General features: G+C 35.1%; 2 protein-coding genes across 4 annotated transcripts in view; one reads left to right on the top strand and one right to left on the bottom strand.

Moving 5' to 3' along the window:
* The first annotated feature begins 535 nt into the window (after positions 1–535).
* On the top strand, positions 536–21446 carry SLC24A5 (solute carrier family 24 (sodium/potassium/calcium exchanger), member 5). Of its 2 annotated transcripts, XM_012649169.1 has the most exons (9): positions 536–732; positions 1466–1645; positions 13565–13648; positions 13741–13844; positions 14204–14304; positions 16020–16303; positions 18317–18523; positions 20483–20584; positions 21080–21446. In XM_012649169.1, the coding sequence occupies exons 1-9, from the start codon at positions 612–614 to the stop codon at positions 21400–21402; spliced, it is 1506 nt and encodes a 501-aa protein (XP_012504623.1). In that variant the 5' UTR covers positions 536–611; the 3' UTR covers positions 21403–21446. The 2 variants fall into 2 exon arrangements, with proteins under 2 accessions (XP_012504623.1, XP_012504624.1); XM_012649170.1 differs by lacking the exon at positions 1466–1645 and having other exon boundaries at positions 597–732.
* Positions 20846–22619, bottom strand: part of MYEF2 (myelin expression factor 2) — a 39473-nt gene continuing 37699 nt past the window's right edge. Inside the window, exon 16 of one of the 2 annotated variants that reach the window (XM_012649166.1) lies at positions 20846–22144. In XM_012649166.1, the coding sequence (XP_012504620.1) occupies positions 21981–22144 (164 nt within the window). In that variant the 3' untranslated portion in view covers positions 20846–21980. The remainder of the gene's footprint in view (positions 22145–22619) is intronic. The other variant, XM_012649167.1, reaches the window with a different exon arrangement.

Here is a 22619-nt window from a genome sequence, read left to right on the forward strand (position 1 = left end):
CTTGACGCTGTTGGCTTCTCTCCATCCTCATTGCCACTGCCTTGGCTCAAGCCACCATCATTTCTTGGCTAGATTATTGCAGTCACTCCTAACTGGCCTTCCTGCCTTTAGCCCTAAATGAAGATGAAGACTAGAGGCCAGAACAGAATTATAAAATGGTGCCAAGCTAGCAAAAGAATGTACAAACACCAGCCCCAACAACTTCTAGGAGCAAGGGCTGGAGAGCGAGCAGTGGAAGCAGTTGCAAACTCAGGTCTTTACGAATCTAGAGAAAGTCAAAAGCAGAGCCAGTATGGAGACATTAACTAAAACCATGCATTTTCATAAAGTGCAAGCTGCGTGGCTCTGCCCTCAGAGATTGAGGGCTATAGAAATAGCTGCTGACAATGGTTGTCTGCTCCCGCCCTATCTCCTCCAGCCTCCCCAGGGCTTGGGTCTCCTGGTCAGAGAAGCTTGGCTTGCTCCAATCTCCCTGTCTCCTGTGCTGGTCTTGCTGAGATGCGCCCTGGGCAGGGCACTGGCCAGGAAGGAGACTCCTCACATGATCCAGCTTAATCCTCCTCTCCTCCCTCCTTCCTGAAGCTGCACGCTGCAGTGAGAGCACAGCAGAAATGCAGACAAAAGGGGCCCCAAAATGGGCAAGAAGGGCCCTACTGCTCGGCATCCTCTGGACCACCACGCACCTGCCTCTCCCAGGAGCCTCCTTGCCCCAGCGTCTCCCAAGGGCCACAGGTAGGTGGACACTGGGGTCAGTTACCTCTGCTGCCGCTGCTGCTACTGCTGCTACTGCTGCTACCACGCACAGAGGAAGGGACAAAGATAGGGAAACTCTCACATAACTTTTACTCATGCTTCCTGCTTGAAATTTCTCTGAATTTTAGAATTTAGAAAGATATCAAACACTTTCAGTGCCTAAAATAAGTTCTTAAAGATAGTTCTGAAGTAATTCGCAGAGATCATGAAATAAGCAAGTCTCCAGTTTTTATTGTTGGAGACTTCATCATGAAAAAAAAAATCTCTCATCCTAGAAACTCTGCTACAGCAGATGATTCTTTGCAGACCTGTGGACAACTTAGGCTTTGAAATGAGAATGTGAAACTGTGCAGATACTAGAAATCTGTACTCATCAGAGATACAGTTTTTACTTGGAGAGGAAAAGGAGTTCAGAATCCCCTTTTAGAAATAAAGCAGACAAGTAGGAGTGATTTCATGATTTCCTCTTTTTAATTTAATTCTTATACCATCATCACCATATTTCATTAAAGCATCTCTTTCTGGTCTCAGAAACTAATTTTTAAGGCTCTATAACTGTGTCATATTTGGAAGTATGTTATACATTTACACTGGGTTCTTAAAATTCTACCCAGATACCCGACACCTACAGTTTTTTTAAGGAAGCTCTGTTTGTGGGCTTAGAATGTGTGACTCCAAATTCTTCAAACTTTCATCTCCTCTTCCTTACCAGAAAACAGCACCCAATGTGTTATTTCTCCATCATCGGAGTTTCCCGAAGGGTTTTTCACAAAACAGGAACGCAGAGATGGCGGCATCATAATCTACTTCCTAATTATCCTCTACATGTTCATGGCTGTGTCTATTGTGTGTGAAGAGTACTTCTTACCCTCCCTGGAAATCATCAGTGAATGTAAGTGGCTGGAAAGCTCCCCTATAGCCTTCAGGAAGAGTGTGTTACACAGATAAGGCTCTCTTTGAAACAGCTCAGCAATAATCCTCTCCATCTCAACTGGTTACAGAGCAGTGACTTCTGTTTTGTGGGGTCCTGTGTCTTAAGGAATTGGCCAAGTGTGGTTTTTCTTGGTAGTTAACATGGATCAGAGCATCTTTAAGTTGGTACCCACCAGTTATTATTATACTGCCTATTTCCAGAAACTTCCGGTTTGTCTACTGCTTGGCTGTTTGTTATGAGAACTGTTCCAGGATTTCACTTGTATGCATTTTGTATGTACTCCTAAGAAAATGAAATTCCTAATTCTTTCCATTTTATACTTCAAAAAACTTTTTTCATTTTTACTCTAAGATCATTATAACCTTATTTAAAGAGGTAAGTGATAAACAAATGCAATTAAAGACCACCCTCCCCCTCTTCCTTTCCCAGCATCCTGCCATTAAGGAAACTAATTGATAAATTTAAGAATCAATCAATAAATATATAGAACAGTAGATTCTACATCCTATGTAAAGTGACTTCAGGTATCGGATAATTATAAACTCAGTTATTAAAAATGAAGCTCTGGTACTGGTTTCTGAAAACAAGATCAGCAGTCCAAGCCCTGAGTTCTCCTCCTTCAGCAGCACACGTTGCCCAGAATTCTGAGGATAGACTTTCATTGGCGCACTGGTCCCTAAAATCAGGATATCTGTGATGTTTTACGCTATTTAAGCAAAAGTGCCAGCGTTTCCAGTCTCTGTCTCCCACTTGGTTAGTTAATTGGCTGAGCATGGTCACTTCACAGTAATGTCAAAGTTAAGGGTTGAGTTTCCTATTACGTATTCACAGGACAGCACAGAGACAACAGCAGCCTCAACACCCTCCCCTGCCACACACATGCATTGCTACCATTTCTTCTCAAAGGGAAAGAACATGAATGTAAGCTCTCCTTGTTCTCATTGCCCTACTCTACTCCCCGACACTACCCCTGCTAAAATGCAAGGCAAGTTATTTTGTCTCTGACTCACTGCAGTCTAGCAGTATCTGTAGCATAAATAACAGTGACTGGCAAGAGCAGAGGCACTCAGCACCCATTTCTTTAATGAAAAAAATCTATAGAATAGGTTAGCATAAGTTTACAACAATTATTATTTAACTTAAATAGATGTAAATATATACTTTTTACATTGACATTACATCTTACCTTGACATTATTTTCTTTAATAAGGATTAAATTACTTTAACATATTATTTTTACTTAGATTAATGAAATAAAAGAAAAAGAGAAGAAAAAGGTAAAATCACCGATGTTTCCATCACCCTGAGATCCCCACAGTTACCACTCAGTGTGTTTTCTTTAAATCTTTTGAATCTTCAACGTTTGGGGTCTTTCTTTTTCCTCATCTAATATTTTAATATGCACATTTCCCCATATCATTAAATACTCTTCAAAAACATTATTGTTAATGGGGGCATGATAGTCTGTGATTCAATAAATGATTTAAGCACCTGACACTGGTTTTTAATACATAGTAGGCACTCAGTAGAAATTTATCATAATTTTTAAAATTATTAATCTCGTTGGACATTTGATTTGCTTAAACTTTTCATTAAATAGTGTTATGCCCATATTCGTATAAAATCTCTGCACACTTCTTTGATCATTTCCTGATTAAGAGGCAGAACTATACATATTTTAAGCCTTATGATATATAACTGCTAAAAGGCATTCCACATAGGGTGTGCCAATTTAAGCCTCCATAATGCATGGCAACATTCATTCCAGAAAACCATGAAAAACATATTTGAAATATCTTCATTAATTGCTTTAAAATGGATCTTTATTTTATAAAACTTGTATTTGTCTTATTATTCATGATAGTGAACATTTTGCATGTTTATTGAATTTTGTGGTTTTGTTTTTGTGGGTTTTTGCCCATATTCTACTGGGGGGTATTAGTCTTTTTCTTATTGATTTTCAAGACTTTTAAAAAATATATAAAGATATTAATACTTTTTCTAATATAATCTTTATATCATATGTTTTCATAGTTTGTTGTTTGCTTTTGTATTTTGTGTGTCCATCACACCGAAGTTAAAACATTTTTAAGTAAATTTATAAATCTTTTCCTTTATAATTCTCCTTTTGGTTTTATAATTAGAAAGATCTTTTTATCCCTAGCTCAGAAAAAATGTCATATTTTCTTCTACTTACACGATAGTTTTTTTACGTGTATTTATTTCTTCCACTAAGAATTTATCTTGCTATAGGATAAAACACTACTTTTTCCAAAAGTCGATCAATTTTCATATACTAAATTCTTGTATACATGCGAATCTGTTTCTTTACTCCCAAATCTATTCTAATAATCTATTGATTCATTCTTGTGTCCATACCACACTTATAATTAGAATATGTAAAAAACCAGAAATTAAAAATGTTAATCATATAAAATTAAGAAAATTCAATGTTAAGGTGTTATTATATACATTTGCAAACAATGACTTTACTGAACAATGGCATGACTAAAAGAAAAAATTCATCAAGAATTTTCATTATAAAAAATTATCTTGGGAGTGGTAAAAAGTAAATAAACTTTTCTAGCCCTGTAGAAGTAACTATTGCATTAAAATTTAGAAATTATGACTTCGAAATAATTTTCATTAAGTGACTTCATATGTCTAAAATAATGACTTCCACCCTGCCACTTGTGAAATTACTTTGAAACATCACCAGCAAAATCGCATTTCTCAAGTGAGTCACTCTGCCCCGAAATATAATATGGTAGCTATTATAGATGTGTGATTGATAGATGCCCATGCCACTGCCAAATCTTCAGCTATTAAAAATTGACCCTGGTCTTCAGTGTCAAAAATACTGGGAACAGAATAAGATAGAAATAATGCTAGCTCAAAATTTTTTAAATGCCTATAAATTAATTCTGCCATTTCTCTTTTCAAGGTCTAACATGGTCTTATCCAAATTATGACATCAGCAATAAAAAACAAGTCCCCTGCAATTTGTTTACATCCACAGAAACTGGCTTCAGAAGACTCTGCAAATGCTTTGCATTTTTCCCCACAGTTCCTTGATGAGAATTGAGTTGTAGTAGTTCCACCCATTTTGTCAATTAATAATTACTAACATAATCCTCAAACAGTTCACTGAAGCATTCTACAATGTACTACTGTTATCATTTATCAGTTATTTATCATGATACAATTGCAGAAGACCAAGCACGATGCTAAATATATATATATGTATGGTTTCATTTAGTCTTTACAAAAACACAACAAAGTAGAGACTAATATTTTGATTTTGCTAATAAGAAAACCAAAATCAAGATGGTAGGTATTAATAATTTCTCAAGCCCACACAGTCACACAAAGAGAATCCTGATCTCTCTGATATCAAAACCCAAACATGATCTCAATGCTATGTGATATAATTTTACACATCCTTGTTTGAGATTAGCTGCCATAATATGGTTGTTTCAGAACTGCTCTACTTGAACAATCTTATAAGGAGCTTTCCTCTCAAGAGCACTGAAAATTTTGACAAAAAAAATATATCAAATATCCATTGTAACCATGGAAGAAGTAGACTACAAAATAAATACACTGAATTATTTACAAAAATCAGTTTAGATTTTTGATAACCTATAGGGGTTGTAAATTCATGTTATAAACACTTACCCACAATAATTAGGCTCCCAGGCCTAAACATTTTGTCTAAGATGTACCTGAGATTATAGTATAGTACTGTGGAACCTCATCATCATACATGAGGCCCAAATATTCTGTGGGGTACATGTTCTGAGCTCCAATCTAGAATACAATGGGAGAATTAGTAGGCCCCTGTCGCACCCTAGCCCCATCAGTCCATTATTCCTTCCTCAAATCACCACAGGGGCTCCTTTGGTCAGCAGTAGGATGTTTAGCAAGTGAAGACTAGGAGAGCCTTGGGACTGGAGTCTCCAAGCAGAGATGAGCCAGAAGTGGTGGAGAACAGAGCCTCTTGCTGATTCTCTGGCAGGGTCCCAGGTCAGTCAAGAGACTTGTCTCTCTGTCTGTACCTACAGACGTTGGTCTGGCAATATCTCCTAGAGCTGGCACCACCAGAGGCTTCTAGCAAGGATTTTTTCCTTCTCCTTGGTCATGATCACAAAAGTCACACAACCTCTCCTCCACCCTTCAATGGTGGAAAAGTTAGAAAAACACATATCTCTGTTAGGCAGCCTGAGACACTGTACCATCATCTTAACTGTGTGAGACCAATACAAGAAAATGCTGTTGGTATTCCTTTAATCTTATCTTCTTCCTTCCCCCCCCCACCCCCATTTAGGTTCTTTAGGAAAAGAAGCTAATGATGATTCTCTGAACGCAGACAGCTGAAGTGAAATTAATCCATATTATAGAGGGGAAAAATATATCACACTCTAGTTGTACAGAGTATTTTACCTTTTGAGAAAAGATCTGGCTTCTGTAGTGGGAAACAGGATGGAGGTCCTGGGAAAAGGGTTAAAAAGTGTGATCAGAGGGGTAATATTATCCGGGGCCAGGTTAGAGCTAAGGGAGCTAGAGGTCACGCAGTGAGGAACAAATCCAAGGGCAGCTCCCTATCCCCACCAGTTGTGCTTACTTGGGGGTGGGGGGCAGTGCTCTGAGGAGTGTGTGCAGGAGAGAGAGACAGAGACAGAGACAGAGACAGAGTGGAATCCAAATGACAACCATGAAGGGAAGGGAGCCTCTGTGGTCTCTGGCCATTCGTGTAAGCCTGTCTTAGGACCTGTCCTTAATTTGTGAAGTTAGCCACATTACCTTGCAGTCATAACTGGTATGGTTTGCTTGGGGCATTTTCCATGTTTTCTATATCTCTATGTTGATATACTTGCCGAATGGTCTATGACAATGCTGGAACACTGCCATCCTATGCTCTAGTGCCATACTACTACAGTGAGATGGTTGAAAGTGCCCGCCCTGGAGCCAGACACAGCCTAGGTTCAAATCCTGGCTCTGCCATTTGCTAGCTCTGTGACCTTGGGCAAAATGCTTAACTTTTCTCTGCTTCAGCTATCTTAGCTGTGAAACAGGATGATTATAGTCCTTAGTTCATAGCACTGTGTGCCAAGTACATGAGAAAATATAAGTGAACTGCTTACACAGGTACCTAGCACATAGGAAACATTCACTGAATATTCATTATTACACAAGAACAGACTACAAAGTTTAGAATTCTTTACTCAGGAAAGACAAAAATGGAGAGGTGAATGATCAAAGTCAATATAAATAAGTTTGGAGCAAATAACCAAATATATATGGCATCTGCTAGAGCTTGAAAACCAAGTTTAAGGTAACTAAAAGCAAGGACTATTTCACAAGGTAGGAAGTAAGCTCATGAAACTCATTCTTTTATTTCATCTAATAAGCCATGCGGCAACTTTATACTTTAAATATCTCTGGAATATTCTGTTTAAAGTTCCTTTTATTTCTCTTACATTAACACACATGCCAACCATTTTATTTCATCTTTAGCAATCTTTTATTGTTTAGAAAGTGATACTTTTAAATTATGTTTAATTTAAATATAAACCAATATATATAAGTTTAAAATATAATATAAACCAGATTATCTTAAAGGCCAAATAGGACTATTATCACTCATCTCTATAAGCAATTCATTTTTACAAAAGTTAACAAAAAATGAAAACAAAATATCTTTTTGATATGTAATGGGAATCTCAGAGGTATTGAACCACTGTTTAGAGCAGCTTTCCTCATATTTTTCCAAGATACAGATATAGAAAATTCCAAAAACTCCTTAAGATCAGTCATTTGATAGGGCCCAAATTCCACAATAAGTTAGCTATGAAATTTTTCTTTTTAAATGTTACACTAATATGCTATTCAATTAGAAATTATAATCCTCCACCATGCTGATACCTTTGAGTTATAACATGTCTTAAGTAAAAATGATCTTAATAAGATTTGGGGGAAATATACTTAAACAAAATATTTACGTTTTTATTAAAAGATTATTTTTACTCACTCTCCTTTGAACTAATATTTGCCTATGTCCTACTTCGTGTTTCAGAAATAGACAATGAGAAAGAAATGCAAGTTTTAATTCCAAGTAGAATTGTTTCCAAATTGATAAAACTGGGAGTCGAATAATTCTATGAGTATGGCATTTGGATAGCCTACAGTTTCAGGGGATTGTTTGATTCTTAATCCTCATGAAATTTAAAGAAGCAAAAACTTCCCAAAGAACAAAGAATCTAAGAATAGTGCTTCCTCCTTGTTATACAGACATTCATCCTCCTAAGAGCATTTCATCCTCTTTGTTGTTCTTTTCTCTCTGATCTAAATTGTGGTCCCCTTGGATTGCAGCTAAATCTACACCAGGCATAAGGATCTAAGTAAGTGCTAAGTAGACTGTGTATAACCAAGACACTATTACATGAAAAAGTAACAATAACAATGATAAAGCTATATATTAATCTCTTTACTTTGCCCACAAAGATAGCCAAAAGAGCAGCTTCTTGGTGTCAAAAAGATCTAGGTTCTCATCCCATCTCTGCATTGTGACCTTGGACAAGTTATGGATCCAAAACTCAGGTAATTGTAAGGTTTGCAGGTAAAGGGTCTTGCATATGCTTTATATGCTAGTTTCGGGGCAGGTGGAAATCCACTGTAATATTACAGCTATTAGATTGAGAGTGGGGAGAGTCCTTCTTTTTCGGTGGAATCTAGCCTTTACAAGCATTATGCCAAGTTTCAGAATTCATTCCTTTATAACTCAAACAAAATATGAGGTGGTAAATATAAGGTAATCAAATTGTTTTTATTTATTATTAAAAACACCACAGAGCATATAGATGCAGATATGTACTCCTAACTCCCAGTAACTATTTTTTCCCCTAGGCACAATGATGCTGATTTCACTCAAAATACTTCTAGAAATACATTTGAAATTAATTGTAGAACTGGTTTTGCAAATCAGAGAAAAAAAAATAGTTTGCTGTCACATTTTGTTTTGAACCCTAAATAGAATTATTCAGCATGACTGCTCACTTTAGTCACTAGAGTTGGGTCTGAATGACTTTTGATTGTTCCCAGAACTCTAATTCATTCACAAAGCACAAAAATTTGCAGACACAAAAATTGTGCCAGAGGACACCAAATTGTATCTAGCATGGTTGTAACTATATTAAAATGTGCATTGTGAAAAGGACTGGAAATACATTAAAATGATAGCAGTGGTTAAAATATAATGGTAAAAGTATAAGTGACTCTTCCTCCCTGTATTTTCCTCTCCATCCTCTAAATTTTCAATAATGTAGGATTGAGGTTTTTTTAAATTACAAAATAAATTTAATTAAAAATAAAGAATGTAGAGTCTTAAGGAAAAGAATTCATATTCAACATTTTGAGTAAAGATTGAATAAATTAGATGATACCTTAAAAATTGTATAGTCCAACTCTCCGTTTTACAGATTGCAAAACACGAGGCTCGTCTACGTGACTTATCTAAAGTCTCATCAAGTTACTGGCAGACCAGAATCCAGGTCTCAGTTATAGTTTAATATACTTCCTACTATATCATATTTCCAGAAGAAGATTTTCAAAAACTGTTATTAACTTTCCAACATGGCATCACAGAACACACTTGAGAAAAAATCTGATGAATTTTAACAATGAGCTCATTACAATGAAGTTGCACTTTATAATAACAACGTATTGGTACCTAAACCTATAGAGAAATCTCATCTTGAACATTTCTACTATACCCTGAATGAAATGTGATTATTCCTTTAGAGTAATAGAGGGGGAAAAAAAAAGAGTAATAGCGATAGAGGGAAAAAAAAAAACCCAGAAGAATTTATCTTTAATAATAAACTATAGCAGAGAGAAATTCTACCCAAAAGGTCAGGGAAGACAAAGCCAATCTATTCTAAAGTTCAAAGGTATAAACCATTTAATAAAATATTCTTAGAACCTTAAGATACAATTTGTTAAAATATCTTCAAAGTTTTATACATCCATCTACACAAAATCTTTTTTCATAATTCAATTAGAGCTGAGTGAATAGCAACAAGCTTCATTCTTACTGCCGTTTGAGATGGAAAGAGTTCTAAAGGGCCACCTATTTTTCTACCTTGCAACAGCCCAATAGATCACCTTTTCTTTCTCTTGAGATTGAATTTTTCTAAAGTAGTGTTCTTCGGCTAGTGCTAACAAAGGTTGGTCAGTCTTCAGGGGGCACCAAGTTTGGACAGTTATTTAAAGATAATGCATTCTGTTCTTTTTCATTTTCTTCCACAGATTATTTAGACCTGATTTGATTTGGGAAGATAATTCATGATAATACGCAGTAGCACTAAATTTATAAATTCTCTAGAATATGTTACAAAACTTCCAAAGTACTCCTAACTCCTGGTAACTACTTTTTCCCCTAGGAAAAAATGGAATGGCGTGGTTATGATGCCAGTGCCATGAAGCGGGGGCTAAAAAATGATTCAATCACCCATCGAGTTATAATTGGTCTGCCTAAGTGCCATTCTTATACTAGGTTTCTGTGGTAAAACAGAAACATTGGACCTAGAATCAATAGACACAGGGTTTATGCTCTAACTCCCCACATTTAAGATCCTTACTATCCATGTGACTTTGAGTTACTTAACCTCCTGGACCTGTTTCTTTATCCATAAAATGGAATCCTACCACTCATATCTGAGGATAGTTGATATTATTAATACAAAATTATATATATGGAAGTGAATCGTATACCATGCATGTATACATGTTATATATGATTTTGAAGTAAATTCCTAAAATGGAAAAAAAAGTTAATCACCAAGGAATCTGCTTTATCTTTTTGTTCTATTTTTATGGCCAGTTGTTCTTACTACAGATCACTGAGTTGTAATAAGAATACAGTACATATATTTGTGTGCGTTTATGTGTGTGTGTGTGTGTGTGTGTGTGTGTGTGTATGTATATACATACTGGTTAGAGTGATTATACACTCTCACCAAGAAAAGAAATACTATGAAATGTGCTATAGTTCAGATATTTGGCCCTTCCCAACCTCATGTTGAAGTTTGATCCCCAATGTGGTAGATGGTGCCTAACACGAGGTATTTGGGTCATGAGAGTAGATCCCTCCTGAGTAGATTAATGCTCTCCCTGGGGGTGAGTTCTCACTCTCTCTACCAGTTCCCTTCCAGAGCTGTTTGTTAAAAACAATCAGTCACCTCCCCTCTCTCTTGCTTCCTCTCCCCATATGATCTCTGCACACACTGGCTCCCTGTCATCTTCCACCACAAGTGGAAGCAGCCTGAGGCCCTCACCAGATGCCTAATTTGGAGTTTTTCCAGACCTCAGATTCATGAGCCAAATAAATCTTTTGTCTTTATACATTGCCCAGCCTCAGGTATTCCTTTATAGCAACACAAAACTAAGACAAAGTGTAAGCTACACAGATCATTCCTTCTCTCTCTTCATTAGTCAATGCAGATAGATGTTCATCAAGTGACACGACCAAAGGCAAATAGTGAGATATACAATAAAGGGCCTAGATTAGATAATTCTAACTATCCTGAGAGAACCTTTCACAATGGTTTATCAGGTGTCAAAACAGCTCCAACTAGAGCTAGTTGAGCCTCTGAGACCAGATAACCCTGAGGGATCAAACTAATGACTGGGGCTGGTATCATCAGAAGGCAATACGTAGATGACTTTCCAACCACTTCCCATATCTGTCAGAATAAAAGCCAAAGTCGTTACTAGGATCCATAAGGCATTACGGGGTCTATTAGCTTTAATCTCAGCACCTACCGCTCTCCCTTCACACTGTTCATTCCAGACAGACAGGTCTGCTGTTTCTTGAACACGCAGGCTAGCTTCCACCTCAGAACCTCTGCAGTCGTTTATTCTCCCGAGGATACTCTTATCCCAGGTATACAAGTGGCTAGCTCCCCACTTCAAAGTCTTTAGTTACTTTCTCAGTTAACTCCTTTCTGGCTACTCAATCTGAAATTTCAATCCTTTCTCCATGACATTTTATATCCCCATTCCCTGCCTTTACTCCTTGCTACTTATCTCTAACACAATACATATTCTATCTGGTTTGTCTGTTTCCCCCCCACTAGAATTAAAGCTCCATGAGAGCAGGAACATGTCTGTTTTGTTCATTGACATACTCCTAGCACATAAAAAAGCATCTGGCAGATAGTAGGTACTCAATAAATGCAACAAATAGATGAACAATAGCCAGATGACTATATATTGCTGCTAATCACCCCAAATCACTTTATTACCTTTCACAGTCCTGGAAGTTTACTGGGCTCAGCTAGGTGGTTCTTGCTCAGGCTCTCTCTCTCATGCAGCTACAGTCAGAGGATGGGGCTGGGATCATCTGAAAGCTCACTCCCTCACATTTCTGGCACCTAGGCTGGAAAAAGTCACAATCTGGCGAATGAAACAGCCAGAGTTCCTCAGGCATCTCTATTTCTTTATGGGGTCTTCATGAGGTCTCTCCAGTGTGGGGGTTTTGAGGTAGCAGGACTTATGTGATGGCTTAGGACAAATGTCCCAAGAGAGGAAGACAGACTCTACCTTTTTTTTTTTTTTTTTTTGATAGGGAATAGAAAGGTTATGCAAATGCATGTGGGGCAGAAATATCGTAGCTATTATTGTAAAATACAATCTGCCACACCAAGAAACAAAAAAAAGGAATCAGTAAGTTCAAGGGCCAATGTCCCACCAGAGTAAAGAATGAGATGGACCTGGGAGCAGGCAACAGGTGACAGTCCCACAGATAAGAAGAAGAAGGATATATCGACCACCTATAACAGGGACTCAAACAAGCACACCAGAGTTTGAGGGTCTGGGAAGACTTAACTATCAAGCATCCATAGGTATAGTAAACAACAACAAACATCAACAAATAACTGCCATCAAGTTCTGAAAACCTTACTTCTAGTTCTGACTTTGACATTCATTTTGAGACCTAGGGTAGACAATAATAATTTAACATCTAGCATGCTACCTCTACTGACTAGTTAGCTTACCAGTAAGGCCTGGTTAGAGATTTCTGATGCCACCTTATCTCAACTTTCTCAAAGCAGAGTAGTTTCTTCAAGGCTTTCTCTTTTCCTTTCCAAAGTAGGTCCCTCAGCTCTAAAATTGAAAGGTTCAAAGATTTCTTAAGACTTTCATCCTGTCAATGACTGAAGTTAACGGACTTGCATGCTTGTAAGTCTGGAAGACATACACAAACTATTTGAACAGTATTGCAATATTTTCTTTTATTTCCTACTCTAGAGCAAAGTTTTAACAGGTCTATGTTTTAAATCAATAGGCTGTATTTATACATTATCACACTTATTGGGTTTTTAGTTAACTAAGTAATTTCTTCTTGTTTGTAATTAGATAAGGTTGAAATTGCAAATTTGTGAACAAGTTCAATACAGCTTCATTTATAGATTTTAAAAACTACTAATATCTTTTTTTCCCCTCTTTCAAGTTGGGTTAGGATTCCCAAATTATCATGCTGTTGCTACTCACCTATAAGCCCTACCAGTTAGAAAGGAGTCTCTTTTCTGGGTTCCAAGTGACCCCACATCTTGGCACTCAGGATACTGAGCTGCCGTTCCTCCCAATAGTCTCCTGGCCTTCTCATCCTTTCTATAGAAGCATCAAGTGATGAATTCATAAAGAAACCAAGACAATGGATTCCTTTATTTTTTAACCTTCATATTTTAGTTTTCCAGCTTAAGTCAATATTAGTGTTTTTATGTACAGCTGTAGCTTTGAGCACCTGTTGTATTTAGTTATAAAGACATACTCTTTCACTTTATCAGGCATAACAATAATTTCATTTATGTTCAGCCCTTGGATTGTCTCAGGATGTTGCAGGTGCAACTTTCATGGCAGCGGGTAGTTCAGCTCCTGAATTAGTTACTGCTTTCCTAGGTAAATATTGCTTTTTATACTTTTTGCTTACTCAATGTGATTTTATTCTATTCAAGTTAACACTAACTTAGCTACTACTATCTTGCACATAGGTGTATTTATCACAAAGGGAGATATTGGCATTAGCACCATTCTTGGATCTGCAATTTATAATCTCCTTGGCATCTGTGCAGCCTGTGGCTTGCTGTCTAATGTGGTATGTAAGGAAAACTGCATTCAACAAAATTTATTGTCTTGATAGATTCTAAAAATAACTGTTCATAGTCTGAGACAAACAACAAGGCACTTGTAATGTGTTCAATCAAATTTATTAATCAGTAGAAAAACATGTGTTCAATTTAAAGTTAACCCACAAATAGCTCTTGGTCAAATTTATGAAAGTCAGTGTAGGTTTAGAAACATAATTGTTCTTTAAAACTCCTTTTCCTCTAAGCAATATGCAAAAGATAACAATATGTAACTACGAATATACGCGCAATTTTAGTATTAAACTAAGCATTGTACTTGAAGAAATTACACTATAATGGAAACAATAAATTAACTATCATTTGACAGGTTTCGACGCTCTCATGTTGGCCCCTATTCAGAGACTGTGCAGCGTACGCAATTAGTGTAGCAGCAGTTCTTGGCATAATATTTGACAACCAAGTCTACTGGTAAGCTTGAGATAACTGTTACTCTTATGTGCAACACAATTACAGAGAGAGATTTTAGGAAATTCTCATGGTTCAGTAATTTTTTGTTCAGAAATGTTATTTCAGTCAATCTGCCACTTCCACACCATATTCCAATGAGTCTCTGAACTAACTTGCTCATTATACTACTAGTTGGGTTCTTCTCATTACTTTGCAATTTCTTTTTAATCACCTCAGTCTCCTTTTTTCTCTCATTAGTTACTGGAGACCACCACTCTTCCTTCTCCCCACTGGCTGCCTGTTCAGAAAGTTTCCCAACTTTTGTTGTCTGTTGAAGTCTCAACAGTTGGCTTTTTCCTTCTGCTGGGTTATTGCTTACCTTGCCTTGATTAGAAGTGGTCATTGTTACAAAAGATTGGAGAAAGACGGTGTAGGAAGTAAAGAAGTCCCTTCATATTCCTCCGAATTTCTCTCTGATGCTCATTTAGCAGGAGGAACTACAGCCTTCTTCCTCTAAGAACCAACAATGTTTAGCTTTCAATATGAAAAATTGTTTTTCCCATAATCTCTCTGTGCCCAGCTGGTCCAAGAAAATGAAAAAGGGGACAACTTAGTGAACAGACATCAACTTTTTCAACTAATAAGCACCAGGCATCTACTAGGTGTCTATTACTATGCTAGGCATCATAAGGGATAAAGAAATGTAAAACTCACAGCCCCACAGGTCGTACACTGCACAACCCCCAGAGGACACCAGAAAATAGAAAACAATGTAAATGGTGCCCATCTGGAGTAACGCAACTTAAGAACACTGTATAATACCTGCTATTAAGAAACTGAAAATCTAACAGGGAGCAGAATTTCTAAATGAATCATCCAGTCATCTACATCTACTCTTTTCCCCAAAGACAGACTGTGTCGGTAAACTGGGAATCCTTCTGGAATTCAGCAGTTGTCTGTAAGGGACAGTGACTGTGAGAGTATCCAAGCTAAGGTTCCCACCATTAGGGAAATCAGGAACTCTGTTCTTTGAGCTGTAGCAGAGAGAGATTTATGGCTATAAAATAAAAAGTAAACACAAGGTTCAAATGTGATGACATTAGCTAACTGCCAGAGTATAAAGAGTTCTTCGTATCTAAGTAGTAATTTTTTATAATGTCCTTATTTTCTTGTGAATACAAACCAAATTTAGCTACATTACAATCATCAAAAAATCTCTATATAACAAAATGAAAAGCCCCAGCCAAAGCCTTACATATTCTGAATATTTTACACAAAGTTCCTATACCAGAAAATTTGAATGGACACAGTTGAAGTGAATTAACAGATATTATATTCTCTTATAGTTGTTATGTATTTGGGAAATGTATCATGCCAATGAACTGAGGTAGAAAATGCCCACTATTCATTAGTTTTACTTTTATTTTGAAAATCTCCAATTATTATTTTCAAGGCATTTTTGTATACCTACTATTTGGAAAGAATTTATACATAAAGACAATGAATTATAATCCTCTTTTTTAAATACAGAAAGAAGTATCAGGCTCTTATCAATAAATACATAATAATGTTATAACCAACTGGACAAATCTACAAAACAAAAAATACCTAGAAATGTTTGATTGTTCTAATGCTGCTTCTGTTAGAGAATCATTAGATAGATACTGCCCAAAAGCTATTAACTCTAAAATGACTTTCTTTTTTAAAAACACAAATTTCTCTTCTTTAATCTATAGGTATGAAGGAACTTTATTGCTTTTGATATATGGATTATATGTATTAGTGCTGTGTTTTGACATTAAAATTAACCAATATATTATAAAGAAATGCAGTCCTTGCTGCACTTGTCTTGCCAAAGCTATGGAGGAGAGAAATGAACAACAGCCACTGATGGGATGGGAAGACGAGGGTCAACCATTCATTCGTCGGCAATCAAGAACTGACAGTGGAATATTTCATGAAGATTCTGGCTACTCTCAGCTCTCTATAAGTTTACATGGTCTTAGTCAGATTTCTGAAGGTAATAACTATATCCTGCCCACCATTAAGTCTAGCAAAACTTAAGCATCTCATTTCAATTAGGCAAGTATTGTGTTCTTATTATGTAAAAGATCAGGAGATTAAGAGTTAATAAAGAGAAAGTCCCTACTCTTAAGGAACTTCAAACATTGTAGGAAAAAGAAAGCAAAACGGCTAAAATATGAAGGTATGTAAGTACCATAAAATGATAAAATGTAACTATGGTTCATAAATAGAACAGAGTTTACAAAATTTAGTGAAGAGAGTTAGGAGCATTTAAACTGAGCCTTGCTGGGCAGGTAAGATTTTAACTAATGACCTGATGTTATGACCAATAAGTAACAGCTACTGAAGTCTTTATATTATATCAATGACACAGAGAGTAAAGTGTTAATATATAGCACAGCATATGCACAGTAAGGAAGCAGAGGAAGAAGGATGGACAGAAAGGAATAGGATATGAAACATCTTAAATGCTGGTGTTAAGAATCTTGGAAGGTTTGTAAGGAGGGAAATTATTACAACTGTTAATTTAGGAATATTATCCTGAACTGATGTTCATAGAAGAACTGAAATACGAGGTAAGATGTGTTCTTACAGAACACATCTAGCTAATGTGTTCACTGGATGCCTAGGTAGAGTAAAAGCAGTGGGAAAAAAAGAGAACAGATGTGAGACAATACAGAGAAAGCATCGGCAAGACTTGTCAACTGAGGGACTAGACGGAGCCAGAAAAGGCAAAAAAGACAACTCCAAGGTTGTGATCTTGACTGAGAAAATGGGAGCACCATTCATAAAATTGGAAATTCCAGGAAAGAGCCTGGTTTGGAAGAAAAGAAAGAAGAAAACAGTTGAGGTTTAAACGTCATTTGAAGCAGTAGCAAAACATTAGATAAATATGTTCAGTAGGAGGTCAAATTCGGCTAGGGCCAGAATTTTAAGTTTGTGACTTACTTTTTTATGAAGGGGTTGTATAAAATAGATATTAATTTTAACTCAGTGCATTAGTAAGGGAATTTGTTCTAATTTACTATTTAAAAAACTTAACACATCACTTTTTCCCCTTCTTACAAAAAGTATAGCTTCTAGTCTTTCAGGTACAAGAGTTATGGATCTTTAAGTTAAATTTTGTAACAAGAAATTAAAAAGAACCAGTCCAAGTACTTTGATTACATTAAAATTATTTCTAATATTACTTAATGGCACATTGGTTAAGGCTTGGCAGACTTTTTTATGAGTTATTTTACTAGCATTAGTTGTAATGTGATTTGATCTAATATATGAGTACATACAAATTTTAAACGATTTTTAATTCCCCTATTTATCCAATATATTATTATTATCCTTGTCTTCCACTAACTTAAACTGAATAAAAGAACATACTCAACTTTCATAAGTTACATTGTAGAATATACTACCTTCTATTTTCTTAATTTTTTTTTTAAGAATTGGTAAAGTCTGAATTTAGTAAATAAAAGAGTAATGAAACAGACATAAAAACCCCACTTTTAATAAGTAGAATGAAATATGCAACTTAATAAAAGGATTATGCTAAAATTAATTTATATTCCCTAAGTATCATTACCTGACACATAGGGCGGGCAGAGGCATCATCAATATAGTGGAGACAACTCCAGTATCTGGGTTAGAAGTCAAGTGAATCCCATAAGCTAACAGTCACTGAAGACAATCCACAATGCAGAAAACCAAGAGATAGCCAATTGACACTTCATAAACACTATCTCTAACATAATTTAGCGAGTCAGCCAAGACATTTTGATATATTTAAGGCCCCAATCAAGAAATGCTGAGTATCACATCTTACATTATCTGCCCTAAAGTTTCAATTTGTTTCTTTTTGCCAACAATATCAGTAATGAGGTATTCAACTGTTTAAAGTAGCCTTTTAAAAACTGATACAGCTAATTTATTTCAATATAGCTTTCTAAATAGGCATTTCTAACTTAATTGGCAATTTGAGAAAACTCAAAATTGTTTAATTTTTCCACAACAGATCCGCCAAGTGTTTTCAACATGCCTGAAGCAGACTTAAAAAGAATTTTTTGGGTATTATCTCTTCCTATTATTACATTACTTTTTCTAACCACACCGGATTGTAGAAAAACATTTTGGAAAAACTACTTTGTGATAACCTTTTTCATGTCTGCATTATGGATATCTGCATTTACATATATCCTGGTTTGGATGGTCACAATTACTGGTACGTATTTTAAGTACAATAGCAGAATTTAAAAAGAAAATAATTTCATATGAGAACAAATTGCATATGTTCATTTCAAGTAGTCTAGCTAGGCAGCAAATTTCTTTTTCAACAAGACTAAAGATTAGTGCTATTTACAAAATGATTAAATATTAATATATTAATAACAAGATCATTCAGGTTTTGTGAATTACATATTACATATCAATTATATTTCTCACTACTGTACACCTTAGGGTACAAGTCAAGGGATCATCTTAAAAATGCAATCAAATTCATGGGATGTCTATTACAATAATAATTAAATCACATTGCATGGGATCCACAATAAACTCCTCATATTGAATTACATTCCATAATGAAAAACAGAGCAAGGAGCCAGTGTTTTGGGAAAACAATGGGTGCTATTTAACTGGATTATATTTTATTTTGCTTTAGAATATGGCAAAATAAACATACTATGAAATGAGTGAAAAGGCTATAAAATAAAGTTTCATTGTAGGTTTCTACTACCTTTATAAATTAAGACTTAACTATTACTGTTTAACTGTTACTGCTGGCCATAATCTGCTCTAGTCCCCAAAGGAAAAACTAATTTATAAACATAGACCAAAAAATCAGGAATTTCTCCCAAAAGGATTAACCTGAATTGACTCATATTAGAGGTGAACAAACTACTGTCTGTGCCAACATTACCCGGCTTGTTTTTATTAGTAAATTTTTACTGAATATAGTCTAGTTAGGCCCATTCATTCACATATTATCTGTGACTGCTTTCACACTATACTAGTGGAGCTGAATAACTGCAACAGAGATCAAAGTAATTACTATCTGGCCCTTCACAAAAAACAAACAAGCAAACAAAAACAAAACTACTTACCCCTGACTTTTCCCAAATTAGAATATAATATATAAGTCTTAGAATAGTATACTAGCAAAAAGTAGAATATTGGGGGTTTTTTTAATGATAAAAAGTCCAATTAGCTTGCATGATATCCATCCATATTTTCTCAGCCAGAACACATTTGATATTAGGAAAATAAAAAGAGAGCAAAATCAAGTAATAGATCACAGAACAGATACCAAGATGTAAATATTAGTGTTATTTAAGTACATATGAACTCTAGCAAAACCAATAACAAAAATTAACCAATTCCAACTTGAGAATCAATATGTAAGCATGCAATAAATAAGCAACTTTCTAATTAAGTTCTTTTAATTGATATTTTAAGGAAAAAAAAGAAAAAGATCCTAAACCAAGTTTTCAATTACAACATTAAAAAAAGTTAAATATCTTTTTTTTTTTTTTGACTTCCCTCTGGTTCTGTTTTTCACAATGAACACATTTCTGAAAAATGTTGAACTGACATCAAATTTAACAGAAGTATTAATAAATTGGGACCATATGTTAGAAAGACTCAAGTAGAAAACAAATAGGTTTTGTTTTCCTCAAGAGATTTATGGACTTTCCCAAAGAAAACACTAAATTAAGGTACATCACTAAAGCAGAACTTTAAAAATGTATATATACATGTTAACACATTTATAGCTTAAAGATAGCTATAAATAATTTGCTTAACTCTGACTACTTTTAAGGAAACTGTTTTAGAAAATGAGGAAATGATCAGTCTCATTAGCATATATTAAACAACAGCCCTGATGCGAAAAAAGGTGAACATCTACAACTTCTATAAGAATACCAAATAGGGTAATTTCTCATTGGTAGTATTTTGGCTGTTAAATATCTTTAAATATCTTCCGTTAAAAATCTGTACTACATTGGTTGCCTAAATTACGAACCTGATTCAAATATTTTGCTAGCTAAAAACTAAGTAAAACACATATTGGTTCTGAAATCTAAATGTGCCTATTTTATTTTTATTCAGGAAGGAAATATCCGTAAAGACAGGTTAACCAATCTATAAGATTTGTAACTTGTAATGTCTATGTTTATTACAGGGGAAACACTAGAAATTCCAGATACAGTAATGGGCCTTACTTTATTAGCAGCAGGAACAAGCATACCAGACACAATTTCAAGTGTGTTGGTTGCAAGAAAAGGTAAGAACGAGATCCCTCAAGCTGCAGTGCCCATTCTTCAATCCTGGCTGGAATTCACTGAGTAAAGGTAGCTTTAAAAATATTTATTTCCTCAGTAACATACTTTGAAGGAAAAAAAAGTGACTCTAGAGGAAGAGTTTACTATTTAATAGATTAATTTCACTTACTCTAATCCCCCAAATAATATTCACCTGAAATGTGCATTAAATAGTAATTAACCATGTTACATCTGAATGAAAAGCAACGAGTAAGCTACATACCTTATTGAAAAATGGTTTAATAAATAAAGATAATCATTATTAAATAAATGTTAAGACTATAAATACTAACCCAAGAAAAATTTTAAAATACAAATTCAATAAGACTTTTGCTCTAATAACAATATTCTAAAACCAACCAACCAACAACAAAAAGTATCCAGTGTTTTTTCCTTATAAAGACTATTAATAAAATACAGTACTGGTATGCACATTTTAACATGTTTTTCTTTTGTAGGTAAAGGAGATATGGCTATGTCTAACATCGTGGGATCCAATGTATTTGATATGCTATGTCTTGGTGTTCCATGGTTTATTAAAACTGCATTTATAAATGCATCAGCTCCTATAGAAGTGAACAGCAGAGGACTAACTTATATAACTGTCTCTCTCAACATTTCAATTATTTTTCTCTTTTTAGCAGTTCACTTCAATGGCTGGAAACTAGACAAAAAGTTGGGAGGAGTCTGCCTATTATTATACTTGGGGCTTGCTACACTATCGATTCTATATGAACTTGGAATTATTGGAAATAATAAAATAAGGGGTTGTGGAGGTTGATATTATTAATAGTGTTATGTGGGAAATGTGAATGGCAGGGAGGGGAAGAGAGGGAAAAATCCATTTCTTCGTTTAAATCAAATAAAAAACATCCTGAACTTCAGAATCTAAAACTTACAGTAATTCTTCATCACCAAAGTAACTCAAAACCAACCAAAATCACATCCTAATTTGTCTGAGCCCTTTCTTCTCATGAGCAATTAATTACATATTATAAAACAGAAGTTTTGAAAAAAACATCTATGTTTTACCTCACAGTAAGTTGATAAAAGCTGGGGAAACTAAAACAAACAAATCCCACTATGTAGTACTGAAAACAACAAGAAAATGGCTTATTTCATTAAAAACAGTATAACCATTCATTTAAACTGAATGACCAGACTTGCTGTCTTTAAAAACCCAAACTTGAGATTAACAAAAATCACAGTATATTTTTAACATTATACTGTTAAAAGCTGGTGGGAGTTTTAAAAGTACATTTTTACAGCTTTTGTAAGCATACAGTATTACTTAAAAAATGACTTCTACTAGGAGATTCAGCAAAACAGATGTAGGAATGTTCCAACCATGGTTTGATATTATGCATTACGATCCAAGCGAACATCGATTTCTCTGCCACTGATTTTTATGCCATTCATTATTCTGCAGGCTTTTTCAGCTGCTTCTGGGGAGTCAAATCTGACCGTTCCACAGCCTTTCGACTTTCCATTTTCCATTTTTATTTCTGCAAACATTACATGACCTGTAAAAGAAAAGCCATAGAATTATTAGTCAGTTTAAATGGGCTCCATTTCACTACACACTATACACTATATTTCACTATAAAATTCCCCATAGCCAATGAATTGATAAGTAATTTGATTAAGAACATTAATATTAATGATTTAAAAATAACAAGTCATATAAGCATTATCACTTTATATTTTGAATATAACACAATTCACATAAAGTAATAAACAGATATATATTAGAATATACAAAATTGGAAATTGGGATAGATTTGCTTAGGATTTAATATATTTTATTTATGTTAAATCCTTAATTTCTGAAGTGAATTTTATAGCAGTAAGTCAAGCTAGCACAAAATGCCACCAACTCACCATGCCCCAAAACAAACTTACATATTTAAACAAAATTATTTTTAGAATTAAATGGTTGCTTACTGCCCAATCCCCCAATCTCTCTTCTTTTCCTTTTATCCTCATTTCAGTCCTTCA

Source organism: Propithecus coquereli, unplaced genomic scaffold, assembly GCF_000956105.1.
Source record: "Propithecus coquereli isolate 6110/MARCELLA unplaced genomic scaffold, Pcoq_1.0 Scaffold3, whole genome shotgun sequence".
In the NCBI taxonomy this organism is placed as follows: Eukaryota; Metazoa; Chordata; class Mammalia; order Primates; family Indriidae; genus Propithecus; species Propithecus coquereli.

Excerpts from the sequence above, each read along its gene's own strand:
- SLC24A5 (XM_012649169.1), top strand. The coding sequence starts at position 612 with ATGCAGACAAAAGGGGCCCCAAAATGGGCAAGAAGGGCCCTACTGCTC. Across the intron at positions 733-1,465 it reads GCGTCTCCCAAGGGCCACAG|AAAACAGCACCCAATGTGTT; the intron begins GTAGGTGGACAC and ends CTTCCTTACCAG. Across the intron at positions 14,305-16,019 it reads TTTGACAACCAAGTCTACTG|GTATGAAGGAACTTTATTGC; the intron begins GTAAGCTTGAGA and ends TTTAATCTATAG.